At 38.8% G+C, this 27,268-nt stretch overlaps 1 protein-coding gene and 2 pseudogenes across 1 annotated transcript; all 3 read right to left on the bottom strand.

The window, feature by feature from the left end:
• Positions 1-6,017: 6,017 nt before the first annotated feature.
• Positions 6,018-6,956, bottom strand: LOC100713615 (olfactory receptor 2L3-like). The gene has a single exon (XM_003479752.3). The coding sequence runs from the start codon at positions 6,954-6,956 to the stop codon at positions 6,018-6,020; it is 939 nt and encodes a 312-aa protein (XP_003479800.3).
• A 6,695-nt stretch (positions 6,957-13,651) lies between these two features.
• On the bottom strand, positions 13,652-14,552 carry LOC100725537 (olfactory receptor 2L3-like; annotated as a pseudogene).
• A 9,049-nt stretch (positions 14,553-23,601) lies between these two features.
• On the bottom strand, positions 23,602-24,666 carry LOC100725267 (olfactory receptor 2L3-like; annotated as a pseudogene).
• Between the last annotated feature and the right edge of the window lie 2,602 nt (positions 24,667-27,268).

Below are 27,268 nucleotides of genomic sequence, written 5' to 3' on the forward strand. Positions count from 1 at the left end.
TATTTTTCTAAAGCAGTCTTGCATTCTACAATCACACCAATCTGTTTATAAACTACGCAATTTTGACTCCAAAATTGCCAGTAATTTCAATTCAAGTACCAAAATTGTTATATCTGCTACATTTTATTATTACTACTATTATTATTATTAGTGGTATTATTGCTAAATATTGAATCCAAGACTTTCATATTCAACTATATCTCCAGTCCTTTTTACTTAGTTTTGTTTTTAAACTGTGTATTGATCAATTCCCAGGTTGAGATGGGATGTGCAATCCTCCTTCCACAGCTTCCAAGAATGATGGGATGATGGGCAGATAATGCTGGCTGCTTTTTAGTTCTCTTATTGTAAATCTGACTGAAAGAAGCCAATAGTATCCATGCAGCAGCCTAAACATTAGGCTGCCTTGAAATTTTATCTAAGAATCATTCACTCCATCACCTTTATTTTCAGCTCACACAAAGTACTGGGACATGGAGAGAATGTAGCCAAGTTTTTGTCAAAAATGTAGCATGTTTGGCTGCTACTCCAATAACCAATAGAGTCCTCATTCACAGCCTGAACACCATAATCCTAACCTTAATCTATGCATTGTTACTAGAATGTTAGTCTCATGGGCTCCTGCCAGCATCTCCCATCAATCTGTATTTACCTCTTTCTTAGTCCCATAACTAACATCTCTAATCCTTTTAAAACATTGACCAAAAATTAGTTCCAGTGATTTCTGAGTAACATAAAGGTAGGGGATTAGGGTGAGAGAGGGAAAGAGTGAGTAATAAGATGGATATGTGATCAGGGAACATGCTTTTCTTGTGTGTAACTGTCATAATATATTTTATTTCTTACAGTAGATACAAGTAATTATCAAAATGAAAATGCAAGGAAAAGTAAAACTACCTATTTTTATTTATAACTTACTCATTTCTGATGCTGAATGCTATAAAACTTGTGAAGAGTAGAATTTCATCATGTTTCTATTATATGCATCATTATTTATTTTTACAATCAGATCAAATAATATTTTACCCTCTCTTCCTCTGGTAAAATACAACAATTGTTATTGCTTAGATTTAAAAAAAAATGTTCCCCAATGTCTCAAATATTCAGAGGTGTGGCTTTTGGAAAGCAATTTTTAATGGAGGAATGGGGTGCATCAACAGATTAATCCACTCATGTGTTCATAGCTGAATGTGCTCTTAAGGAATGGGACCGCTGGGAGGCGAGTTACTGTGCAGTGAGGTGGAAGGGTGTGTTCACCCCCTGACTTCTCCCTTCTCTCTTCCCAATTTCTGGTTGCATTGTTTGAGCAGCTCTCTTTTGCGATGCCTTTGAAATGTGCATTTCTGCCATGGATCCAGTAAACCACGCAGTGGATTCCCTGAAACTGTGAGCCGAAGGAGCCTCCCCACTTTAGGTATTCATTTTGTTTCTCAGTGATGAAAAAGTAATTCATACAACAATGCAGAAGAATGTATGAGAAGTAACTTCACGACTTATGTCTCTGATTGTCCAGTGATTGGGTTTAAGAGATAAACATTGATTCACTCAGTAACAGTTCTGCAACAGACAATACCCAGAACTTTCTTCTCCTTTGACTAAAACATCAGTCAGATTGACTCAGCTTTAAAAATTTGATCACAAAATAACTTTTCACTAATTTACCAACACAGATTCTTTCTCATTGTTGAATTTCATGGGTTAGACACTTTTGTTTAAGTCTAACTACTCATTTTTTCACGAAGTCTTAACTTCTCAGCACAATAAAACTATTGATTAGAATAACATTTTCATGGGTTAAATGAATACTCTTTCACAAATAGTCAAATTCATTTAGTCAAAGTAGAGTGAAATTTAGTCTCATTTACCAATAAGTTTCTCCAAAAACTGACTAAGGAGCAGAGAGGAAACTTTCTAATGCCAGTTCTTCCTCTACTTAGCAGAACACATAGAAGTATTTCTCAAACTGTTTAACTATTAGGTCCATTACAAAATGTGAGGATTTCAATAAACATCGTCTATCATCTCTCCCGTCATTTGATCTTGTTCTCCAGTATTCAAGAACATCCCTTCTTGGTCTAATTCTGGAAATATACTAAATACAGCACAGTGATGGGAGATGGTGGCTCTAAACTCTGAATTGGCTTATCTCTAGATTGTTGAAGACTAGTTATATGAGGCTTGGTCCTTGTGGACTTTATGGATCAATTAGAAGAAAAGTTGGGATAATGAGGGGTTGATGAGATAACCTTCAGCATATGAAATACAGAGCCTGAGGGAACCAATTGTGACATGTCTTACTCTGCTTTTGCTTGAACAAGAAAATTGTGAAGGATGAAATTTTAACTAATCAACATGAATCCAGCTATGTCAGAAGAGAGGGCAGTGAAGCTGTTTTCCAATTTGGGCTTAGAATCATCAGAGGAAGGAACAGTGAGCAATTGTTGCACCTGGTACTTGGTGGTTTCTCCAGTGATTTTGACAGATGAAGAAAGCCTTCTGATATAGGGCACATATTTCACTTGATGTGGTGCCTGTTGGCAAGGGACATGGTCCAGCTACACTGCCCTGCAGTGCCACTCTATAGGGCAAACTTTACGGCACAGAAACAGTCTGCAGAGAATGGTGCCATGACAGAATTGTTTCGCCTCTCAAAGCACAAAGTTAGAGAGTTCTCACCATGTGAGTCTAAATGATGTTAGTGAACAGGAGAGATGTATGTTAGGTGTAGCTAAAGGAGGAATTTTGGAGAGACAGTTTCACTATGATAGCAGCCTTCACTGCTCACACCGTACAGCATTCCATAACAAACTAGACATGATGAGTGGTTTAATGAGTAAACAGAGGTTCTTTGAGCCTCCTGAAACTGCACAGTGTGCTCTTCCTGAAGGCTGTGTTTATATACAAGAAACTGGATTTCTTGGGGTCTGGAGCTTCCTAGTTAAGTTACAGAATAGAGGAAGGAATTCCATGTACTGAGGACTTCTTATGAGTTGAGCACAGAGCCCAGCTAATTACTGTCTGCAGCTCTCCTATTAAGTTGTGGGAACACAAATAGCTGAAACTCAGACAAAATTTCCATATATTCAATGCTTCAGATCTCAGGTAAGCAACAATGTGCTTGTATCTACAGTATCCTGTTGCCAAAGGAATTAAGGTTTTTAGAATAAAAAGGAATAATTGGCACAATTGCCTTAAAACTAACTTTATACTCAGAGCTGAAATGTAAACATTAGAAAAATGTGCTTAAATACAAACAGCAGAAAATGTAAAGAACCATGAAAACAGCTCTCACATGGAATATATAAGCATTCTTTGTGTTCAGTGCTTACTATTGAAAATTCAGCATTTTCAGGGTTTTCCAAGAGAACTTTCTTCCTCAGAATTTAAACCTGGGTGAAATACAAAGTAACAGAATTTCCTCCCCAACTAACTCTCTGGTGTTCCATAAGAACATAGGTGAGCATAAATTTAAGACTGATTTTTTCGTCATCTGACCACAGCTCATGGGTTTGGGCTGTCATAGAAGGTTATTCCTAGGGTGGATATTTGTTTGTTTGCTCAGGAGAAGGTGCCATTCAGGATCACCATGCAAAGGGAGAGCTGGCAGCATCATTCACAGGACACCTCAGTGCCTCTTTGGAAGCCAGCTGTGCTGAGGGGCCGGGCCTCCATGATTCAAGGCTGTGCTCTCCATTGCCAGAGCCAGCTCCAGCTGCTCTTACTGTCTCATGACTGCCCTCTTCCATGTGTCCTTTCCCCAGCTACCAGTTCCCCCCAGAGCTTCCATTGTGACCTCTGTGTGAACTGGACCGTGGCACAGCTGATTTCCTGTCAAACCCAGCACAAATTCTAATTACTTTCTTCTTCTCACAGAAATGGCCCTAAGTCTATGCTAGAAGATGAATTGCTTATTTCTGCTGTCCTTCTGGTTCGAATGTCTTTCCATCCTATGCTTTCTCCTTGCCACTCCCTTTGAGCAGGACAGTCAATCCTCAGACTGGTTCCCTCAGTAGCTCCATATTGGGGCTGTTGTTGTTTATATCACATGTCCCTGGAAAGCCTCACTAGTTACAAAGAGGTCTTTGGGAAGTGTTTGGAAGACAGGGACAGTGTGTCTGACTTGTTTTTAGGAAGGGTTTGGCTGGAGGGACCAGGTTGTTGTGGGGATGACCCCGAGGGTTGCATCTCTTTTTCGGGCTTCTCCATGGATTCTGCTTCTTTACTGTTGACAGCAACCCTCGGTTGGATCCACTCACAGATCCATGCTGATTCATTTCAGCTGCTGTCACAACTGACCATTGAAGTTTAGTACAGCACAATCTACCATGGGTGGACTTCCTAACCAGGCACTTTTTTTAAAGCATAGTTTCCAGTGGCAATTTGGTGAAGAGTTAACACATCTTGATCTATTCAGATTACATTAAAAAAACAATTATATATATATATATATATATATATATATATATATATATGTATGCATATAGATACATATATTTCCTATTGTTTTCATTTTCACACCAAAAGCAAATAATGAAACAGTGCTCAAACTTTAAGATTCAAATCACAATAGTTTGATTAAATAATGTGATTAAAAACATATATCAAAAAACTACATTAAATCACAGTAAGAGAGTTATTACAATTATAGTTCTTGCTTCTCATTAATACTTAGAACCGGGCATGCCAACACTAAACACTAAGAATTGCCTGGGGGTCTTCTGTATGTAAGTCCATTCTTTCCTTGCAGTGAAAGGCCTCAGGTCATTTTCCCATTGTCCAGCTCCTTCTCAACAATCAGTTTCTCCTCTGTTTCATTCACAGAATCCACAGCTTCACTGCGTACTTCCCTCTGACCAAATGGTTCAAATCACCCGTCCGGCTCTTCACTCTTAATTTCGAGCATAGATCCAGCCAAAAGCTTTGAGCAGTAACCGTGCCACTTTTTAAAGAATGGACTGCACTGAAATTTTTCTGTGACCCTGACAACATCTCTAAACAAAACATAAATGAACACTGAGATTCTGAAAAAGCACAACATACACCATCTGAGATCCAGCAGCCCATGCAGCCCCGCTCGGTAGAAGCTTCCTGAGCCACTGCCCAGCCAGCAGCATTTCCATCAATGCTCTGAACCTCTAGGCTCCAAACAGAGTTCCTCACATGGTTCACAGTATGTCTGGGCTGCCCCCTTGGTAAGTCTCTCAATATCTTTCGAAGTTAACTCCAAAAGAGCTTCAATCACAAGGCCAGTCAAAATGGAAGAAATGACCCCATTCTCAGTACCTGTTTTGTTATAGTCAACTTCACAAGGAAATATGTTTAATACTGGACACATAATTTATTTTGTAATATTCACCCAAAATGTCAAATGCTGAAAAGTATAATAGATTCCTCCACACATGAAAGGTTCAGGGAATCCAGCTGAGACTGAATTTCATGGGGATAGCCCTGGATGCCATGGTAATCTCCTACAGAAAACCATCTGGAGGCGTAGAGCCCAGGACAATGTGTCATGCAAGTCTACATTGAGGAACCACACGGGGAAGGCCCTAGTATCAGTGGTGGTAGGAAGAAAGTCTGAACCAGCAGGATGAAGGATCTGGTAACTGACAGATCTGCAATGAAATCAGGAAGCAACATGCATGGTAAGAAAAAGAGCTCCTTGAAAGAATACTACAGAGTTCGCAGCAGAAAAACCATTTTAACACATTTCTCCAGAAGAATCAAGAGCATAGGATTATCCAGCATACAACTCCATCTGGACAATTTACTTTTTAATTTAAAATATAATTCTCATTGAAAACAGACTACAAGAAAATAAACACACTCAAAACTGGTAGAAAATAGATCACAAAATGGATATTTTACTTATTCACATTTACAAGACTGTTTTTCCACACGAGTACTTTTTCACTTTCTAAATTTTTAGTTATTGTAGGTACAAACTAACTTTTTACCGATTGCACATTACACAATGGGCATGCACTGGAGTCCAGGAAACTGGAGCAGAAATTTTCCTACATTTTCATAGAGCACATTCTCTGAGTCATTCTCCCAAAAGCTCCCATCACCTCCTTGTTCCTCAGGCTGTAAATCACAGGGTTGAGCATTGGGGTGAGGAAGATGTAGAAGACAGCCAGGACCTTGTCCTCTGCTGGAGATTGGAGAGACTTTGGGCGGAGATAAGTATAGGCAAATGGTGCATAGTAGAAAGTCACCACAGTGAGGTGGGTGCTGCAGGTGGAATAAGCCTTTTTCCTGCCCTCCTGGGAGCGCATACGGTAGACAGTGATCAGGACCCGACCATAGGAACACACAATACCCAGGAAAGGAAACACAAGAAAGAGGATGGTGCTAACAAACACAGTGTATTCGTAAACCCTGGTGTCCCTACAAGCCAGCATCAGCATTGCAGGGACATGGCAGAAGAAATGGTTGATGGCCCTGGATCTGCAGTAAGGGATACTCAGTGCATATACTGTGTGAGCACAGGAGTTGACAGCACCCATTGCCCAAGATCCTAGGATCAACACCACACACACTGTTCTGTTCACAACTATTGGGTAGTGCAGAGGAAAGCAGATAGCCATGTAACGATCATAGGCCATAGATAATAGAATCAGTCCCTCTGAACCTGCTAAAGTCACAAAGAAGAAACTCTGGATTCCACACCCAATGAGGGAGATGGACTTGTTCCCAAATAGAAAACCGGAAGCCATCTTGGGGACAGTGGTGCAGATGTACATGAGGTCCATGAGGGAGAGCTGACTGAGCAGGACGTACATGGGAGTGTGAAGCTGGGCTTCCAGGAAGATGAGTAGGACCATGATCAAGTTGCCAGCCAGGGCCATCAGGAAGATGGGGACAATGAGCGTGAAGAGGACAAAGCCAAGCCTTGATGGGGGGAACAGCCCCAGGAGGATGAAGTCAGTGGAGATCTGAGTGTAATTTTCCATGCTGTGTTCCTATGGATTGTCCTGAAGACAGACACAGAGTGTACATGTGCAGATCACTATTAGCCAATTTTTAAATTCTAAAGTTTATTAGTTCTGAATTATGTATAAAATGATTTTACCAGTTTTTAAAAATATCAGTTTTATTTTCCCCCATAAATTGATGTTTTATGAAACAACTATTTTTTTCTCAATACATTTTTAGAAACATCAAAAATTACAGAATACGAGTACTTCCTTTATAATCTGAAGAATGTGAGACCAATTTAGTTTTCCTGTGAACTTATAAATCATCAAATTCTGATATTACATTATTAATATTACAAGTGCAGTATAGATCATGTCATGAAAAAGTTTTCCTAGTCTCATGGTGCGACTTTTGCTTTCACAGTTATTTCTTCACACTTACTAGTAACTTTTCAGCAAACTGTTCCTCATTTAAAGAAAACGTATTTCTTTTTTAGAGGTCTTTACCCAACAATCTTCATGTGAAATTTCCTTCATTCAAATGTCATTGTGTTCACTTGCATAGAAATCTGGAATTGAATCTTCCTGTCACAGACCTCTTTGATAAATTCATGGTGACTCCTGCTCTTGAGTTTAACTTCAAGCATCAGTCATTCTCTTCCAACAACTCCCTCGGTATCTGAACGCTAACAGTGCTCTCCACGATTGCAGAAAAGGCATCACATTGTGTAGCAGCCACTTCAGAAGATGCTCAGGGTCAATAATCCCATGGGAAATGTAATGGTGAATCACAGTGAGATGCCACTGCACATTCCGTAGGAAAATGTGATCAAAGAAACAAATAACAAAGGATATTATTTCTTTAAAAGGATGTGGAATATTTGGACATCTCTGCACTTTTTCGTCCTCATTTCAAATGATACTGCCAATACAGGATCATGTAGCTTTAATTCAGAGATTAAATGAGATGTGAATATGAAGTATTGATACCTCCTTTGGCTGTTAAACCCTAGGAGGTATTGCAGACCATCAAATTATTCTTTTATGCTCTTTTTAATAGCATCAAAATTCTTAAGGATCACAAAGCAGGAATGCACTAATTCCGAATCCAAAGTGCTATCCACAAACAATGTAGTGTGTGTGCCCAGTGGGCTAGTGTTCCTGTTTGTAAAGGGAAGAAATATTGACAAATGCTGCACCATGCATAAGCACTGAAGACATTACACTAGGTGAGAAAAGCCCATCACAGGAGGAAAAAACTTTGCATGAACTTACTTTACTGAAATAGAGTATAATCATGAGTGTTCCAGGCTGAGCACAGGGGGAGAGGATGAAATGTGACTCAGGTAGTACAAAGTTTTAGTTCATATGATGGAATATTCCAGACTTGGAGCTAATACCTGTGCTACAGTGTAGGTTACTCGATACCTCCCAATGTACACTTACAAATAGTAAAATCCTGAAATCTACATGCACAACTTTACTGTGATATAAAAGTCACGAAATTATATTGACTAAAATTATTTCAAATTTGGATTTCCAAATATATTTTAAGGTAGTTAAAGCAGTATCTCAAGCCATGTGGGGGCATCTTATATTCCATTATTACTAGACCTTGTTGTCATTCGCAGATAAAAGTTTAATAGAAGAATTTTTCCAAAGAGATATTAGAATCCATGTCAAAGCATATTAGATTAAAGTTATTCTGATTAATTCATATAATTATTTTTTAGTGATAAGAAGTAGATAATATGACTGGAAAATAAACAAATGCTAGAATAGATATGATATGCAGAGTGTATCTCATGAGTGTCAATTCAGCATCTACGTGATTATCCATATCCTGATGTGTTACTATTAAAATATAGCACAGTGTCATGATGTGTACAGTATCATGTTGTGTATGTGAAATTCCAGCTCTGTACCTGACAGAGAAGCACCTTCAGTCATCAAATTGTTTCACTAATTAAAAAAAAAAAACTTTTCTTATGCAAGAATAATTTTTCTATATTTGTATATTTACTATTTGATTTCTTTAGAGAAATTACTAAAAGGGAACTAACTAAAGCACATTTTAAACATTTCCTCTTACTTTGATTTTCTTATATCCCTGTCAAATAGTGGAACATGGACCTCAGCATTGCCGACATAATATTCTGTAGTGACAGATACAACACTATCCATACACACATACAAAAACATATATAAGCTTTTCATATAAATGGGATTTAATGCAAACCTGTAATTGCAATGTGCAGGTTTCATGCACAGAGAAGTTGTATTTAAAGAAATACATGTATGCACTTTCAAAATTTTTAAAAATAGCACGTCTATTATCTTTCAAGTATCTTTAGTTAGTAATGCTAAAATAAGTGAGGCTCACATTTTAATAACTCCAAATAAAAAGAAAATGAAAAGAAGACAAAATACTAAAACAGAAAATATAGACAAGTGAGCAAAGATTTTAAAGCATATTAAAATTTCTTTAAATAGAAGTGACATTATTCTACTGATAAAATTTGGCATTGTGTTTACTAAATCACTTTATTTTACTCCTTTTACTTTTTCTAGCAACAATATGCATATGCTCATAGAAAAATGACTTTTTAAAAGTGTAAGTAAGAATCTGTATGTTATTATCAATGACAAAATGTCCTAATAGGAAGATTTGATTGCACAGAAACATTGTTGTGAAGTCCACTGTTAAGTCAGGTGCATATTAAGCATCAATAATAAAGTTCTCCAAGTTCTGCCCACATTTAAAACAAATTTTGCATTTTCATTGACGCAAGTCATTTGACTGCATAGATTGCCGTTTTAGCTTCTATTCAGAATTTAAAATAAGATACTAAAAATGTCTCTTGTGATTCTCATAGAAATGAAATACATGGATTTTTGCAAAGTAACATCCTTGTCATAGCAGGAAAACCTAAAAAACACACACTTGAGTCATTGGTGACAAATAACAAAGTGAAAATAGCTGGGAACCAAGGGGCAGTGCCCCTTAGAATGTGCACTGACCAGTTTTCACTGCAGCACTCTGCTTTTGATTAATGGAGTCCCAGAAACACATCTTTACAGAGTAATGCTACTTTCCTTGTACCTTTTCTGATTGTTTATAGAAGTAGAACATGACTCGGAATTTCTCAGAAACAGGTTTTCTCAGTTTCTCAGTGCAAGTCATTTTATGTGAAACCAGATTCAACTTTAAAAACTTATATATGAAATAAACTGTCAAATATCTGAAAACTAATCCAATAAATAAGTATACATTTTTCACATTCAGGAATCATGCAACCATTTTTTAAAACTTTTATTTTATTTATTTATTTATTTATTTATTTATTTTATCTTTTTCCTTTTTATCGGTACCGGGGATCAAACTCACAACTGCCTGCTTGCAAGGCAGGTGCTTATGCCGCTGAGCTAAATTCCTAGCCTCCATACAACCTGTTTTACAGAACTCTGAATCATTTTACTCTTTGCATGACACCTGAACTATCCACTGTTCCTAACTTCCACTAAGTGACGCTTCTGCCTCACTGGTCAGCCTCAGGATGGAGTCAGTTTTATGATAAGGGCCTTGATGTTACTGATTCTGGAAACTCCACCAGAGCTCCATACACAAAGCTAATCTTACCTGAGCCTGCCTATCTCCTCTAAGACACAGCCTACATTTTCCTTAGGTAACTGGAATTCACCAATTATAAAATGGTTAATGAAAAGCTCAGATAACAGATTGTAATCCAGGGAGGATTGTTTTCACAGTGTGAACATGAAGACTATGTGCTTGCCCCTTTCTGTAATGCTGCCTGTGGTTTATGCCAAAGACAGAATGAAGAGAGCACAATGTTCTTTACAATTTCACTCACTAATAACAACTGGTCTTGTTTCGCATTTGCAGCTTTTTGATTTTAATTTTTTGTCTGTGATAAAGGACGAGTGTTTAGGGTATGAACAAGACTGCAGAACCAGTCATTATTGTTGTGTGCTTTCAGACTTCTAAAGTTTTTTTTTTTCTTAAAGTTTTATACCTCCAGGAAATTCTACTATGATGAAACAGAATTTAATAAACACATAAGGAAATACATGCAGAGACAGTTTCTTTGATATGCAGAAATTGATTGCATTATAGTATTCTAAGTTAGCTAAGCACATGACAGAATTTTTCCTTCCATAAAAATTAAAAAATAAAGTAAGTTGCAGTATCATCTTACCATAATCCTTTGAAAATCTCAATTCTATTGTTAGCGGTTGCACTGACCAGCTTTGAGCTCGCTGGGAAATATTCCAGTCACATTCAGCATAAAGAAGAGAGGTTCAATTTGTCTCTGGTTGAACTGGGTGGGCAGCTGAATTCAAGAAAAAATCTCACACCTGGAGTTTGAGGAGAAATAAAGCAGCACAGTCTGTGGTGTACAAAGCTGAGTGTGTGGGTCAGAGCATCACCAAAAGACCTAAGCTCCAGAGTCAGACACCAGCATCCATCTTCAAGCCCACCTCCATACTGACTCCAATTTCAGCTATGAAATCGGTGTGCTAGTCCACTCTGTCTCCATCACCCCCATGCCTGATCACCTCTTCTGATTTCTTAATCCAATCAAGATTACCATTAGCCCAGTCACAAGTGAGCACCATCATTCATCTGAGTAATGTTTTGGAGCACTGTCCTAGCAAATGTGCATTCTCACCTCTCCTTCTTGCACTTGGCATTGCAGACACCTCCAAGCAGAATGAGCTGCACCATGAAACCTCTCCCTCTGTAGCTGTGGCCTGAGTTTAAGGATGGGCTATGGAGCTGAGGAATGTCCACTGAGACCAGGACAGGAGAGGGCCAGTCACAGAGGACACAGCCTGGCCCAAGGCCAAGGTGAGGGCAGAGTCCTTATGGTCTCTGAGATCTCTCCTGGCCACCAGGGCTGATGCTGTGGAGAAGAGCAGACAGGATCATTGGGAGCATCCCGTCCTGTCCTGCCTCTGAGATGCCGGGCATCTTTGTGTCCGTGGTGTAATTCAGTGCATGTGTGGTTATGATTTTCCTTCTTGTATTATTTATTTTTCATATTATTGTTGCAGAATTAAAGTACATAATGTAATGTGTTTGATAAAAACAGAAACTCTTGGAGCATCACACAAATGATATTGTAAAGTTTCCAATTATTTCATTTCCTTTCAAAATGCACATAAAAGATTAATGTTTTGGCAATAAAATCCATAATACATGATATTAGTATAGGTATGATAAGGAATTATAAAAAATACTCAAAAATCAATATTTTTTGCATATTTTACCTTAAGTGCTCAATTAACTCTTAGACTTCCTTGAAGTGAATAAAATTTGTGTCCTCGAGTAAATGACATTGTTTGGACCATAGAAATTGATGTTAAAATTAATTTGAAAATATTTGTATTTTCAAATTTCTTGCCAAATTTTTTTCTGAATTCTAAAGGTAAAAGTTTTTCAGTAACCTCACATATGAGAAGCTAAAAACTTATTTCATTTTCCACACTGCATATTACTCCATACTTGTGGTGCATAGGTATCACCTTCCCTGTGGAAAGCTGACTCGTAGAGGTGATACATCTTAGTCCTATTGATGCTTCCTTCTTCCCTTCCTGAGCCTCCCGTTAGTGCTTTGGTTTCCTTGTCAGTCACACAAGATCTTTCTCCATGTTTCCTTTTTTTTCATGTTTGATTTGCTCTTAGTTTATTTTGTAATTTGATTTCCAAAAGAATCCATGTAATATTTAAGATTGTGTGTCTGATTTATTTTGTTCAATATTATGATCTCAAAGCGTAATCATTTTCCTCCAAATGAGTGAATTTATCCACTTTTATGGAAGAAGAATAATATTCCATTTTGTGTAAATTCTCTACTTTCTTTATCCATTCATGTGTTGAGTAAAAATAATCCACCTGTGAGATATGTAAAATTGTAACATAACTTAAAATCTGGAATGTTTATTTTACCTGCTTTACTGTTTGCTGAGTATTCCTTTGGTTAATCTGGAAATTTTGGGATTCCATATCTACATAGGATTATTGTTTCCAGCTCTGTCAAAACTGATAATTGAATTACAGTTGCATTAAAGGAGTAGGAGTACCTTCAGAACAAACATTCTGGCAACATTGTCTCTGAATATCCAGGAACAGAACATATATTCCCATTTTCTGACATCCTCTTTAGTCTCCTTTTTTCAGACTTCCATGGTGTTCATTATAGAGTTCTTTCATTTCGTCTACTAGATTAATTCCTAAGTGATCGATTTTTTAATATCGGTTACCATTTTATTTATTTTCCTAATCTGTTTCATTAATTGTGTAGGACCACTGATGATTTTGAAAAGTTTTCTGCATTTTCCATTTCATTTCTCTATCATAATAAAATATTTTCCACTCATCAATAAAATCAACAAGTTATTATTTTGATTGGATGGAGGCAATGGAGCACTATGATCTATGATACATAATTGTAATTACAAATATTAAAGTTTTACTTTTTTCTTCATCTCCCAAGTTTTAGTGGCAAGTCACACAACTAAACCCCACCCCAGGTCCTTTACATTTGAGAAGACAAATGACAATAAAAATGCAGACATTCCAAGCAGCTATGTATACAACACATCCCTCAGGAAATTTTTTGAATTTAGAGATTAAATTTAAAGAAGTCTCAGCATTAAACATTTTTTCTAGTGAAGATCTACTGTGCTCACACTGAGGCAATAATTACCTACAATATTATACAGCAGAACTTCCCACACAGTCTTTTCATAGCCCCCATCACCTTCTTGTTCCTCAGTCTATAGATCACGGGGTTGAGCATTGGGGTGAGGATGGTGTAGAAGACAGCCAGAAACTTATCCTGTGCTGGAGAGCAAAGGGATTTTGGATGGAGATAAGTTTAAGCAAAAGGTGTATAGTAAAAAGTCACCACAGTTCTTTCTCCCTTCCCATGAGCACATGCAGGAGACAGCAAGGAGAATTTTCCCATAGGAAATTTTGAGGATAGTGAAAGGGATCAGGAGAAAAATGATGATGCTGAGGAACACAGTCTACTCATAGACAATGATGTCTCCACAAGCCAGAGTCAGCATTGTTGGGACATCACAGAAAAAAATGTTTGATGGCCCTGGACCTGAATAAGGGATTTGCAGGGCATATACAGTGTGAGCACAGGAGTTGACAGCACCCTTTGCCCATGACCCCAGGATCGTCATCACACACACATACTTCTGTTCATGCAGATGGGGTAGTGCAGAGGAAAGCTAATAGCCACATAATAGTCATAGGCCATAACCATGAGGATGAATCCTTCTGAATTTGCTAAAGCCACAAAGAAAACAGTTGGGACCCCACACCCAATGAGGGAGACGGACTTGTTCCCAGACATAAAACCAGAAGCCATCTTAGGGACAGCAGTGCAGATGTACATGAGGTCCATGAGGGAGAGCTGGCTGAGCAGGATGTACATGGGAGTGTGGAGGTGGGCATCCAGGAGGATGAGTAGGACCATGGCCAGGTTGCCATTCAGGGCCATCAGGAAGATGGTGATGATGAAAGTGAAAAGAAAAATCCACCTCTTTTGGGGGGGGGGGCAGGCCTAGTAGGATGAAGTCAGTGGAGGTCTGAGTGTAATTTTACCTGCTGTGTTCCTATGGATTGTCCTGAAGACAGACACAGAGTACATACATGCAGATCACCATTAGCCAAATTGTTAAATGCCTTAAATTAATTAGCACCTGAAAAATGTGGAAGATAATATTGCTGGCTTTAAAAAGATAAATTTTCTATTCCTCCCAATAATTAATGCATTATAACATATCTGTTCATTATCAGAAACATTTTTACATATATGAAAGTTTGAAGAACACTAGTACTTCCCTTATAACCTCAAAACTGGAAGCTTAGTGTACTTTCCCATGTGAAATTATAAATCACTGACTTCTGATGTTATATTATTCTACATATAAGCATCAAAAATCAATGCACATGTAGATGCATGCCATGAATAAGATTTTCCTATTCTCATGGTATGACTTTTGCTCTCATGTTTACTTCTTCAGACTGACTAGTAATATTTCAGCAAAATATTGCATATTTAAAGAAACTGTGTTTTTTAGAGGGCTTTGTCCAACAATCTTTATGTGACACATCCTTACAGCAGATGTCATTATGATGTTCTTTTGCTTAGAAATCCACAATGGAATGTTATTGCCACGTGCTTCTTTGACAAAATCATGGGACTCTACTCTTGAGTTTACATTCTGACTGTCAGCCTCTCTTTTATGACAATTCCCTCAATATTGGATCATGAATAGTTCACTGGGGAATTGCACTGAAGACATCACAATGTGTAGCAACCACCTCGGAAGATGCTCATGGCCAATAATCACACAGGAAACGCAAAGTTAAATCTCAGTGAGATATGATTGCACAATCAGTAAGAAATGATATCAGACAAACAAAGCAAAGAGAAATTGTATTTTTGAGAAGGATGTGGAATTGTTGGAAGTCTTCATGATTTTTTTTGGCATCATTTCAAATGTGACTGCTAAAATGTAGAAGAAAGTGGAAGTGGCAGAGATTAAACCAGATGAGGATATGAAGCATCTTTGTCTGTGAAACCCTAGGAGGTACAGCAAACACTCAAATGGGTGCTTTTATGCCCTTTTCATAGCTTCATAATTCACAACAGCCACAAAGCAGAAACACTTTAATTATTCATCCATGGTTGCAGCCACAAAGTAAGTGGTTTGCATGCCCAATGCAATAGTATCTCATTTTTAAAGAAAACAAATATTGACACATGCTACCACTTGGAAAATCTCTGATTATGTTACACTAAGTGAAAAAAGTACATCAAAAAGTACAAATATTGTATGAATTCACTTTTCTGAAGTGAAGACAGTGGAACAATGGGTGTTATGGGATGAGTGCACAGAGACAAGAGGAGATGTGACTTAATGAGTAGAATTGTAGTTCATATGATGGAACATTCCAGATGTGGAATTAGTACCTGTGCCACAGACTAGATTACTCCAAGTCTTCCCATCATGCATGCAGAAATGGTGAACTGATAAACTTTTCCTTATGTACATTTACACAATACAAATCCCCCAAATTACATTTGTTTCCAAATTTGGATTTACAAACATATTTTAAGGTACTTAAAGCAGTATCTCAAGCCACGTTGGGGAATCTTATATTCCATTATTGTTGGACTCTCTTCTAATTTTCAAAAAAAAGATTAATGGAAGAAATTGTTTCAAAATTATTAGAATGCATCTAAACACTGAGTATTAAATTTATCCTGATTAATTCATATAAATATTTTACTGCTGATAAGTAGATAATATGATGACTGAAGTATGAACAAATGTCAGAACAGATGTGATGTGCAGAATGTATCTCATGAGTGTCAATTCAGCATCTACATGATTATCCATATCTCATTGTGTTACCATTAAAATATAGCACAGTGTCATGTTGTGTACAGTGTCATAATGTGTATATTAATTTCCAGCCCCTTCCTGACAGAAAAGCAAGTTCAGTAATTTGTTTCACTGATAAAAAGAAAACTTTTATTGTGTGAAAACAACTTTTTATATATTCATGTATTTGCTATTTTATTCTTTTAATGAAATCACTAAAAGTAAATGACTAAAGCAAAATTTAATCATTTTCATTTACTTTGATTTTCTTATATCCCTGTCTAATAGGAGAATGTGAACCTCAGCATTGCCGATATTCACTCTGGAAGGAAAAGTGGGCAGGGAGATTCTGCAGGTGAAGTCTGCACCTCACCTTAAGAAGCAGTAGACCTTGGATCAGTACTCCATTCTGCCCTAAAGAAGAGGCAGGGAATTTACTGATTGTTCTCAATCATTGACACAAAGAATCCCTCAGAGTTTTTGGGATGTGGCATTATTTAACTCTAATATTAGTAGTCTGTTCAGGTAGATATTCAGCTTGGCATCTTATGAATGAGAAAGCTCACACTCAGAGATTTACAGTTAACTGTCCAATATCTACAGATAGAACAAGGTCCACACACACATCTAGAAAAGATATAAAGATTTCATGCACGAGTAATTGCAATGTATATGTGTTCATGCACAGAACAGATGCATTAACAGTACTTACAGAAATATATTTAAAAATTTAAAACTTTTAGAAACACCTTGTCTAATTATCTTCCAACTACCTTTTGTAAGAGATTATAAGTTGAGAGGTTCACATTTTAATCACCCAAAGCAAAAACAAAATTGATATGAATATAAAGTACTAAAATAAAAAATATAAAGAGGTGCTCAATATTTTAAAGTACATTAAAATTTCTTAAACAGAAGTGAGCTTTATTTTATGTTTAAAATTTTGGCATCTTGCATTTTCTGAATCATGCAATTTTACTCCATTCACTTGATCTAGCAACAAATATAAGTATAGAAAAATGTCTTATTTAAAATGATAAATGAGAATGTGTATCTTATTACCAATGACAAAATGTGCTAATAGGAAGATCTCTTTGCAGAGAAATATCCCGGCGATCTCCAGTGTAAGTCAGGCGCACATTAAGTATTGTTAATAAAATTCTCCAAGCACTGCTCAAATATTAAAATGAACTTCACGTTGTCCTTAATGCATATCATTTCATTGCTTAGGCTGGTTTTTCATGAGCTTCAATTTACAGTTCCAAGCAAGATAATGGAAAATGTCTCTTTGTGATTCTCATATTAACATATTAAGGAGGATTTTTGCAGTGTAACATCCTCGTCAGATCTGAAGCACACACAATTGAGTCATTGGTGCCCACAGAAGGACTGAGTGAAAACAGCTGGGAAACAAAGAGCAGCGCCCCCAAGAGTCTGCACCGTGCAGTCTTCACTGTGACACAGAACTCCACTCCCTGCTCCCTTTTGACTAGAGGAGTCCCAGAAACAGATCTTTACAGGGTAGTGCTGCTTTCCCTGGACTTTTGCTGATAGTTTATAGAGGTAGAACATGATTCTGAATTCTCAGAAACATGTTTCCTTAATTTCTTATTTCAGGGCATTGAACATGAAACATCAGATTCAAATTTATAAACCTCTATGTGAAATAAACTGCAAAGAACTGAATACGTCAAATAAATACGTACATGGTTTTTACATTGATGTACTCCATTTTGCAGAAATATGAATCATTTTGCACCTTGTATGACACCTGAAGTATCCCCTGTTACTGACCTTCCCCAAGGTGACTCTCCTGTCTCACATGTCAGCCTGAGGATGGAGTCAGTTTTATTTGGAGCCCATGAAACTTAATGATTCTGCAAATCCAGCCAGAGCTCTCTACACAGAGCTAATCATATCTGAACCTACCTACTTGTGCTAAGACATAGTCTGCATTTTCATCAGTTAACTGGAATTCACCAATTGTGAAATGGCTCCTGTAGAATCTCAGGAGACACAGTAAAGTTCAGGGAGGATGTTCTCATAGTCTGTGCATAGACAGTGCGATTCTCTTCTCTGCAGTGTTTCCTGGAAGATGGCATGAGGGGTGTATGGTGCTCTTCATTTCACTCCCTAAAATGACTCACCCTGTCTCACCTTTGCCACTGTTTGTTTTCAATTGTTTGTATGCAACGAAGTGTCTGTTTTTAGGGTAGGAGGAAAACTGCAAAGCACAGTGAATTTTCGTGCACTTATTTGGACATCTCCATGTTGCATACCTCTACAAAGTTCTACAATGATGCACTAGTACTTCATAAACACATAGGGAACATGTGCAGAGACATTTTCTCTCATGCACAGCGACTGATTGCGTTAGGGTATTCTTTCAGTTTTGTTCTGGAGTGAGAACATAGTCTGATTTACTGGACATGTGGCCAGCAGAAATCTGTTTTAAATCTTCATGTAAAAGTAAGTTTTTAGCTTTAGAGAAAGGTAAACTCAGATTGTGAAAGTTGCTCTGAGTGTGCAGAGAAGCAAACTGCAGGCTGCCTGTGAGGAACACAGTGTACTGTTACATCCGTATTAATCCAGGTTCTTTCAACTATGATTGTTCAATAAGATATATTTCAGATTATTTCTCCAGAACACACCTATTTAATTCTTAAAGCAGATCTATGGTCCCTAAGTTAGATATTCACTAACACTGTTTGTGCATGTAGTAGAATGACAAATAAGTGTGGAAAGTGAAAAGTATGAGCATTATAAGGTGGTACAAGTTGAATTTGATCACAAACTCTGGAAAATCATAACACAGCTATTACATAGGCATTTGGCGGTGTCAATTCTAAAGGACGATTAAATTTTAAAGCTAAATTATTGCTTCAGATTATGGTGATGTTAACGTGTAATAGTCCTCTTTTATCACTAGGTCCATTACATATTCTCATTGAAACTGTATTTACAATTCCCAGGTATTTGGCTAAAATATAATTTACTATAAATATAATTTATAAGTTAAAATAGAAAGCAGGTTGCAGCAGTAAGATAACAATTGCCCAGATAATCTCTCCTCACACAGAGGAAAAAAGAAAAGGAAGAAACCACGCATGAAGAAAAGCAAACAAAGTCCAAGAAGGCCAAAGAAATGGGCTCTCAGATCCTTGCTCTGAGTTTGGAGTTAAAGTGCTGATGTTGTTCTTCACGAGTCATCAGAATGCCTGGACAGAATGTGCAGTGCAGTGTCTTCTCACTCTTTCTGCTAACAACAGCTGCCATCCCCTGCAGATGGCATGCTCATGATTAGTTCCACAAAGAGCTTTTGTATTCTGTACCTCACATTCTAGGGTTTCTGATCCACAAGGACTAATACTCAAATTCAGCTTCCACTATGATTCTGGAACTAAGTTAGCTTAAGCACACAACAGAACTTTTCCTTCCATAAAATAAAAAGTAAAGTGAATTGCAGTATCTCTTTACAACCATCCTTTGAAAATCTCAAATCCATTGTTAGCTATTGCACTGACAAGCTTTCAGCTCACTGGGGAATATTCCCGGCACACTCACCATAAAGAAGAGAGGTTTAATTTGTCTCATAATTGCATTGGGTGGGAAGCTGACTTCAAGACAGAATCTCAGAGCTAGAGATTGAGGAGAAACAAAGCAGCACAGTCTGTGGTGCACAAAGTTGAGTGTGTGGGTCAGAGCATCACCAAGAGACCTAAACTCCAGTGTCCACCTCCAAGCCTACTGCCCTGCTGACTCTAATTTCAGCAATGAAATTGGTGTACTAGTCCACTCTTCCTCCATCACCCCTATAGCCTGATCACCTCTTCTGATCTCTTAATCCCATCAAGATCACCATTAGCCCAGTCACAGGTAAGCATTGTCATTCATCTGAGTAAACTTTTTGAGCAGTGTCCTGGCAAATGTGCGTTCTCAACCCTCCTTCCTGCACTTGGAATTGCATAGAATTCCAAGGAGCCTGAACAGCAAGCACCACGATTCCTGTCGTGTGTTGTGGACTGAGGCTAATGATGGGCTTTGGTGCTGGTTAATGTCCTTTGAGACCAGGAAAGGAGAGAGCCCTTCACTGAGGACAGCCTGGCCTGAGGCCAATGGGAAGGCAGGGTCCTTTGGGGCACTGAGATGCTCTCCAGGCTGCATAGCCAGTGCCATGGGGAAGAGCAGACAGAGTCCCTCGGAGCATCCCATGCCATCCTGCCTCAGATGCCAGGGAATGTTTTGTGTCCATGGCATTATTCAGGGCATGCGTGGTTACCTTTGCCTGATTATATTGTTTATTTACCAGTTTGTTTGCAAGACAGTACATGAAATTTAAGAGTTTAACAGGAGCACATCAATAGAAAATTTTAGGGTATTAGTACAGACAGCTGAGGCTCCTGGGAAGCATGGCCCAGGGCAAACACACTGAGGTCAGAGAATCTTCAAGATGCTCCTGTGAAGCTGTGGTTTTCTGGGACGGGCAGTAGGGTGATCTTGTCAAGGATCAAATCTGGGAGGCAGCCACAGGGAAGCTTTGTGATGTTATGTTATCGCGAGAGAATGTGGGGGGTCCTCAGTATGGTAGTCATTTCTCAGGGTGTTATGGAAGCTGAGATAGATACAAATACTGTAGGCATCACAGAGGGATAGGCCCATGAGGGAGTCAGGGCCAGAGATGGAAACTCACTACACCTGTGGCTAGAGGTACACATGTGGGATGTGCAGTCTTAAAATAAAGGACAATGATCAGGCCTGAGACAATGGATAACACTTGGTCTACTAAAGTTAAGGTAGACATCAGTCACCTCTGTGACTGACCAAGAATTCTGGCCTCATCACTTCCTAAAAGTTCTTTATTCTTTCCACGTATGTTTGTTGCATGACTTGCATCCCCAGTGGGTCAATAGTAAATAAGCAGCTGTAATTATAATCTTCCTGATTGATCATAACTGTAACCCACATTGTACATATGACTGTGCTCTATAAAACTTCCCATGAGAAGTGGGGTCCCCAGGAACCTACTCAAGACCCTTCCTCCCTCTTTTGAATGAGCTATCCCTCGCCCCCCAATGAACATTTCCCACTCTTACCTCTGCTGTTCCTTAGAATTCACCTTTTGATTTTGGAAACAAGAACTCAGCGTGTCAAACAGCTAGAAGATTGGGAGATGTTATATTTCTCCATTAACATTTGGATGTCCTGTATGATTCCTGTTTCAGTACCACATACATGCTATTCTAAACCTTTCAATTATTTCTTTTGAAATAGTTCATTGAATTATGAAACATTTTTTTAAAATATACTGAAAATGGTGTTATTAAGGATATTATACTGATTCATTCACAAAATATTTACTCATCAATTTTTACTACAAATAGCATGATCATGTTCATAAACATTTCTCATTTCTAAGAAATAAATTGTCTTTGTATTTCCTTCGAGAATCAATAACATTGAACTATGTTTTTGTGTTAGGATCTAAAAATATTTGAATTTTAAATATTCCTGTCAGAAACAATATTCCAATGTCAAAATCAACAGACACTTAATATCACTACCTTGGAAAAACTGAATCTCCTCTTTATTACAATCAGCAAGTCGCCCTGAGCATTAAAGCCTGGCCCTGTTTGATACTCCAGGCTCCTGTGGGACTGAATTTTGAGGAAGGAGGAAAAATCCTGCTAGACATGGAAGCAGGGGCCTAAAGAGGATTCCACATTCTAGAACTCTCCAGGTAGGGGCTCCAGCTCCCCTGGGACAGGTCTTCAGTTCAGGACTGGAGGAGGAGAGAGAGCTGAGTGTGAACCAAGACCCTGAGGATTGACCAGAGAGGCAGCATCTCTAGGGAGCCCAGAGATTTTTGTGGGTGACACAGAGTGAGGCAGCCAGGAGGCAGGAGGACCAGGGTTTGCCTATAGATCCAACTTGTCCCTGGAAACCCAGGGAAGTGCTGTCACCCTGAGAGTGCTATGCAGGAGGGAGGACGGAAACTTTACCTTCCACACTGTGAGCATGCAGTGACCATGGAGAGACAGGGGTGTGAGGTCAAACTGGAAGACATCAGGAGTCAGAAGTTATATAAAAGCCAGCTGTTGCTCTCAGTGTTCTCTACACACCTTTGTTCAGCTCAGAGTAAATATGTACTGCATCGTACAGCTATTAAGATGAACACTCACATTCACTTGCCTAGAAAATAAAGTCATATTCCTTGTGTTCAAGAGTAAGACCCAGACGCCAAACATTTATTTCCTGCAGTGTCACATGCCTGTGGGGTCCCACACTGAAGAGGCTGAAGCAGGAGGACCGCTAGAAGCTACCTGAGCAAAACTGTGACACTTTCTCTCGGAAACAATGGGAAGGACATGGGAAGTAAAGAATAATGTTTTTACAAAGATTAAATGGGATATGGATGGATTTCTGTGCTCCATGAGTGGATATACAAGTGAAAAGGTGAATTTCACTGAGGAATGAAGCGTTGACAGATAATACACATTTTTTCCTGTGTTATCCTCTACTTTTATCCCATGACACTCCCTGTGTTTTAGGGAGGGAATTTTATGTGCTGTTTTTGATTATTTAGAGTTGCAGTGTCTGAGCACACATCCTATGGGTCAGCAGACCCTGGTGTAGGAAGTGATAGCAGAACTCAGCTGGTTTCAGTGCTCTGTACTGTCATACTCAGTAACCTGAGACCGGGATGGATAACACAGTTCTGAACACAGAGGTATGGAAGTGGATTCAGGAGAATTTCCCTTGTGCATTACAAGGAAAATTGAAAGAAAGGAACAATATGATTTAGACCACCATTCATTCAAAGAGGTCAGCATGTCAGCTAATAAAAATGTATGAAAACTAGCATGGATGGTGGGATAAATGTGTTCAAATGAGTGTATTCTGAGAGGGATTCACAGCAATGTGTTCTTTACTGAAATTTTTGAAGTTAAAATACTCATCAAAGATTTTTGTCACATAACACATTTTAAACAACTGAAAATTACACTTTATTTTCCTGAATTTTTCACTTTATTTTCTCTCATATTAAATTGTTATTCTCAATTTGATTAAAAATGCAGGCTAGTAAATTTATTGGAAGTTTGAGACAAAGCACACCCAATAAATTTACACACTTGAAAAGATAATCCCTATTGCAATATATCTTCAGTTTTTTTTTTTTAACATGGAGAACTGAAGTCAGAGATTCACTGTTGTCACACAGGAGGTGTGCCAGTGACCTACATCCCTGGAACTATATCTTCAAATTTTCAAATCTTAAACATGAACCTTCTGAGGCTTCAGTATCCAATATTTTTCTAGTGTACACACTGTACACATCTACTGTATACACTGATGCAGAAAATGACTTATATTTCAGAAAAGAAAGCTTTGTATTCACTCTTCCCAGGGCTTCCATGAGCTCCTTGTTCCTCAAGGTGTAGATCAAAGAGTTCAGCATACAGGTGAGGATGGTGGAGAAGACAGCCAGAACCTTGTTCTCTGCTGCAGAGCAGTGGGAATTTGGATAGAGATAAATGTAAACAAAAGCTGCATAGTAGAAAGTCAACATGGTGAGGTGGGTGCTGCAGGTGGACTGGGCCTTCTTCCTACCTTCCTGTGAGCGCATGCAGTAGACAGCAAGGAGAACTTTCCCATAGGAAAACTTTCCCACACGGATGATGAAAGGGAGCAGGAGAAATATGACAGTGCTGAGGAACATGGTGTACTCAAGGATGCTGTTGTCCATGCAGGCCAGATGCAGCATGGCTGGGAAATGATCATCACAGAAGAAATGATTGATGGCCCTGGACCTACAGTAAGAGATATGCAGGGTGTATACTGTGTGAGCACAGTAGTTGGCAGCACCTATTGCCCAAGATCTCATCATCATCAACACACACACTCTTCTATTCATGCAGATGGGCTGGTGCAGAGGAAAACAGATAGCCACATAAGGGTCATAGGCCATGGGCATCAGGATGAGTCCTTGTGTATCTGCTAAAGTTGAGAAGAGAAATCTCTGAATCCAACACCCAAAGAAGGAAATGGACTTGCTTTCCTATAGAACATCAGAAGCTATCTTGGGGACAGTCCTGGAGATGTAATCAATATCAACAAGGGAGAACTGACTGAGCAGGTTGTACATGGGAGTGTGGAGGTGGTCATCCAGGAAGATGAGAAGGACAATGGCCAGGTTGCCATTCAGGGTCATCAGGAAGATGAGAAAGATGAGATTGAAGAGGACAAGGCCAAACCTTGATGGAAGAAACAGGCCCAGTAGGATGAAGTGAGTGGAGGTCTTAGTGAAATTTTCCATCTGACATTTGTGAAATTTTTGCTAAAAGCACCTACAAGGTTGGGGTATGTAAAGAAAATGAGGAGCAATTTTCTTTCACTGCTTTTCTGAGTCTGGCATGTTCTACTGTAAGAGTTCTTATTAAAGAAATAATTTTTGAATAGATTTTTCATTGCCTCATACACTCATCTGAAGATATCAAACATGTATGAACAAAACATGACACAGTTCTCAGTTTATCAAAATGTCACATTGCTTTAATATCTTTATTCAGATTCATATATTTTATTCACTTAAAAAGTCAGTTGTCATCAAGAAGCCTTATCTTCAAAGTACAAACACGTAAATCAATGGAAGTATCTAGACCATATGCCCATATTTTTATACATTTTAATGACACACAGTGATTCTTTCACTTCTTTTGTGAGAGTGGATAATTTTCAAAAAAGTTAACATTTGCAAAGAAATATTTAAGTTTGCTTCAGAAGTTATACAAGGTACTGAAATATACACCTACAAAACAACATAAATCTCAAAAACGAGCAGAATAAGGACCCCTAAAATTCATCTCTTCTGTTAGCATGATCGGTGAGGTGTCTTAATAAACTGAACTTCCCAGAAGGACTTTCTTAGTCTCCTGTCAGGCAGAAACTTGTAAACCTGAAACCACATCATCCTTCCCTGGAGGAACCAGAACTCCCACATATCCAGAAACTTTAGGACGGCTCTTAAAATCTGACCGTAGGTCTACCTTCATGTTAACTTACAACAACGAAGTCAAATTGTCAAAAGTTATGTAAAATTGAGTCTTTAAAATTTAATCCGAATGACCCAGGAAATTTTCCTCTGCAGGATCAAGGAGCAGAGCCATCCATGGTCCTGGAACTGAGTTCTTCCTGCAATGGCTCTTTCCTTTAAAGGCTCTTCTAAAAATTGTACTAAAAGAGAAAATAATTCAAATTCTTACATTGTTTTGTGACACATTGTGATAGATTTTCAAATGTAAAATACAGCTCTGCTTTCAGTCATGTATAACGAAGCAGAAGCCAGAAAGATAACCCTTCTAGTAGGTGGAGAGATCTGGAATGCATAATGGGATCTGCGCATATGTAATGCTTCCTCCTGCGCAGTGCACAGCCCTGAGTTCCAAGGTGAATAATCAGCAACCATAGTAGTGGGAAATGAAAGGCACCAGGAACTCAGAGAGACGCGTGGAAGCAGATTACTGAGTCGGGTGCTGTGGCTGAGCTCAGGTCTGCCTGTTCTGTAACCTGGATGCACAGACTCTGGCACAGTTCCGCTTCGCCCACCTGCAGGAAGGTGCATTTGTCTGCATGGGGCTGGCTTTCTTTTCCTCTCTCCTGCAGGCGGGGATGAGGAGCTGCTCCCAGCCTGCAGGAGGCAGCACAGGGGAGCGCGCACCGTGGAGTGGGAGGCCCACCCTTGAGGGCCTGTCTGCAGGACTCCCGGAGGTCACCGCCTCTGCTCTTGTCCTCCTCCTGCCTCACAGGCCTTTCCAGATTCCTCTGCTGTGGCCCTTTAATAAGACACATTGGATTTTCTAGCTCAGGGGTCGCTGTGGTTTAGCTGAGCACTCAGGTGGCTGCAGGGCAGGAAGAAGACCCAGTGCTGAGGTCATACAGGAAGGTCAGCATGGGGGATTTGGGTCTGAGGATGGTGGGTCCTGGGTTACCTCAGGACCCTGGGATGATCTGATGCTTCCAACAGGGAGCTTTAAGTTTAGAACGCGCACTATTACCCTTTACTCTCAAGTGAAAGCGGGAAGTGAGGAAAGTTCTGTTCCACAGCTCTAATGGGGATCCGGACTCTCACGTGTGACCTCCTTCAGATTCCACGGGAGCCCGGGCCCATCGGCCCCTCTCCCACGCAGAACGATTATCACAGAGGCACCAGCTCCCTGCACACTCAGGAGCAGGTTTATAAATCAGTATGAAAAGTGCTTCTAGCTGTGAAACTGTAGAGAATGTGCCTGGAATCCTACAGTGATTTCATCAGGGAACTTCAGCATTCTGACACAGATTATTGCACTCACTGTGCAAAATTAGAGTTAGTGTGTAATTAAACGTGCAATGGTGGATTGGATATGGAATGTTTTCACTGTCAGAAATCCAGTGACCAAGAGGAGTCCTGCTAAGCAGTAGACCTCTATTTGAACACCTCATGTAGTTACATGAAAATACCACTACTCTGGGAGAAAACAATTCATGTAAGCAAGTTCAAATTAAAGAACTTTTAACTTGCTCTCAATGTTTTCCATTCCCAGAAGATGCAACACAGGTATAAGCAGGAAAGCCCTGCTCTTCCTTTATGCAGAGTATTTATGTAGAAAAGTGGCTTAATCTGTGAATGTATTGGTTCATGCAAGAAACAATAACATCTCAAATTTTGAAATGTCATTTAAATTTAAATAACATTTTAATATGCATTTATCATATCATTATTATTAGAGTAGCCCTGCTTAAAGAGGAGAGGATCATTTAATGTATATATTTCAATTTTACTGTATTTATATGCAAGGTAGGTAATTTACAGAAATCATCAGCCATCGTCTAGATTACCAAATGATTTCACTCTCCATTTGTGTGAGATATCCAAAATTACA

This window comes from Cavia porcellus, unplaced genomic scaffold (assembly GCF_034190915.1).
Source record: "Cavia porcellus strain 051 isolate PalLab524CR breed Dunkin Hartley unplaced genomic scaffold, mCavPor4.1 scaffold_2, whole genome shotgun sequence".
Taxonomy (NCBI): Eukaryota; Metazoa; Chordata; class Mammalia; order Rodentia; family Caviidae; genus Cavia; species Cavia porcellus.

What these genes read in the sequence shown, in the direction of transcription:
- LOC100713615 (XM_003479752.3), bottom strand. Translation starts at nt 6,956, where the DNA reads ATGGAAAATTACACTCAGATCTCCACTGACTTCATCCTCCTGGGGCTG.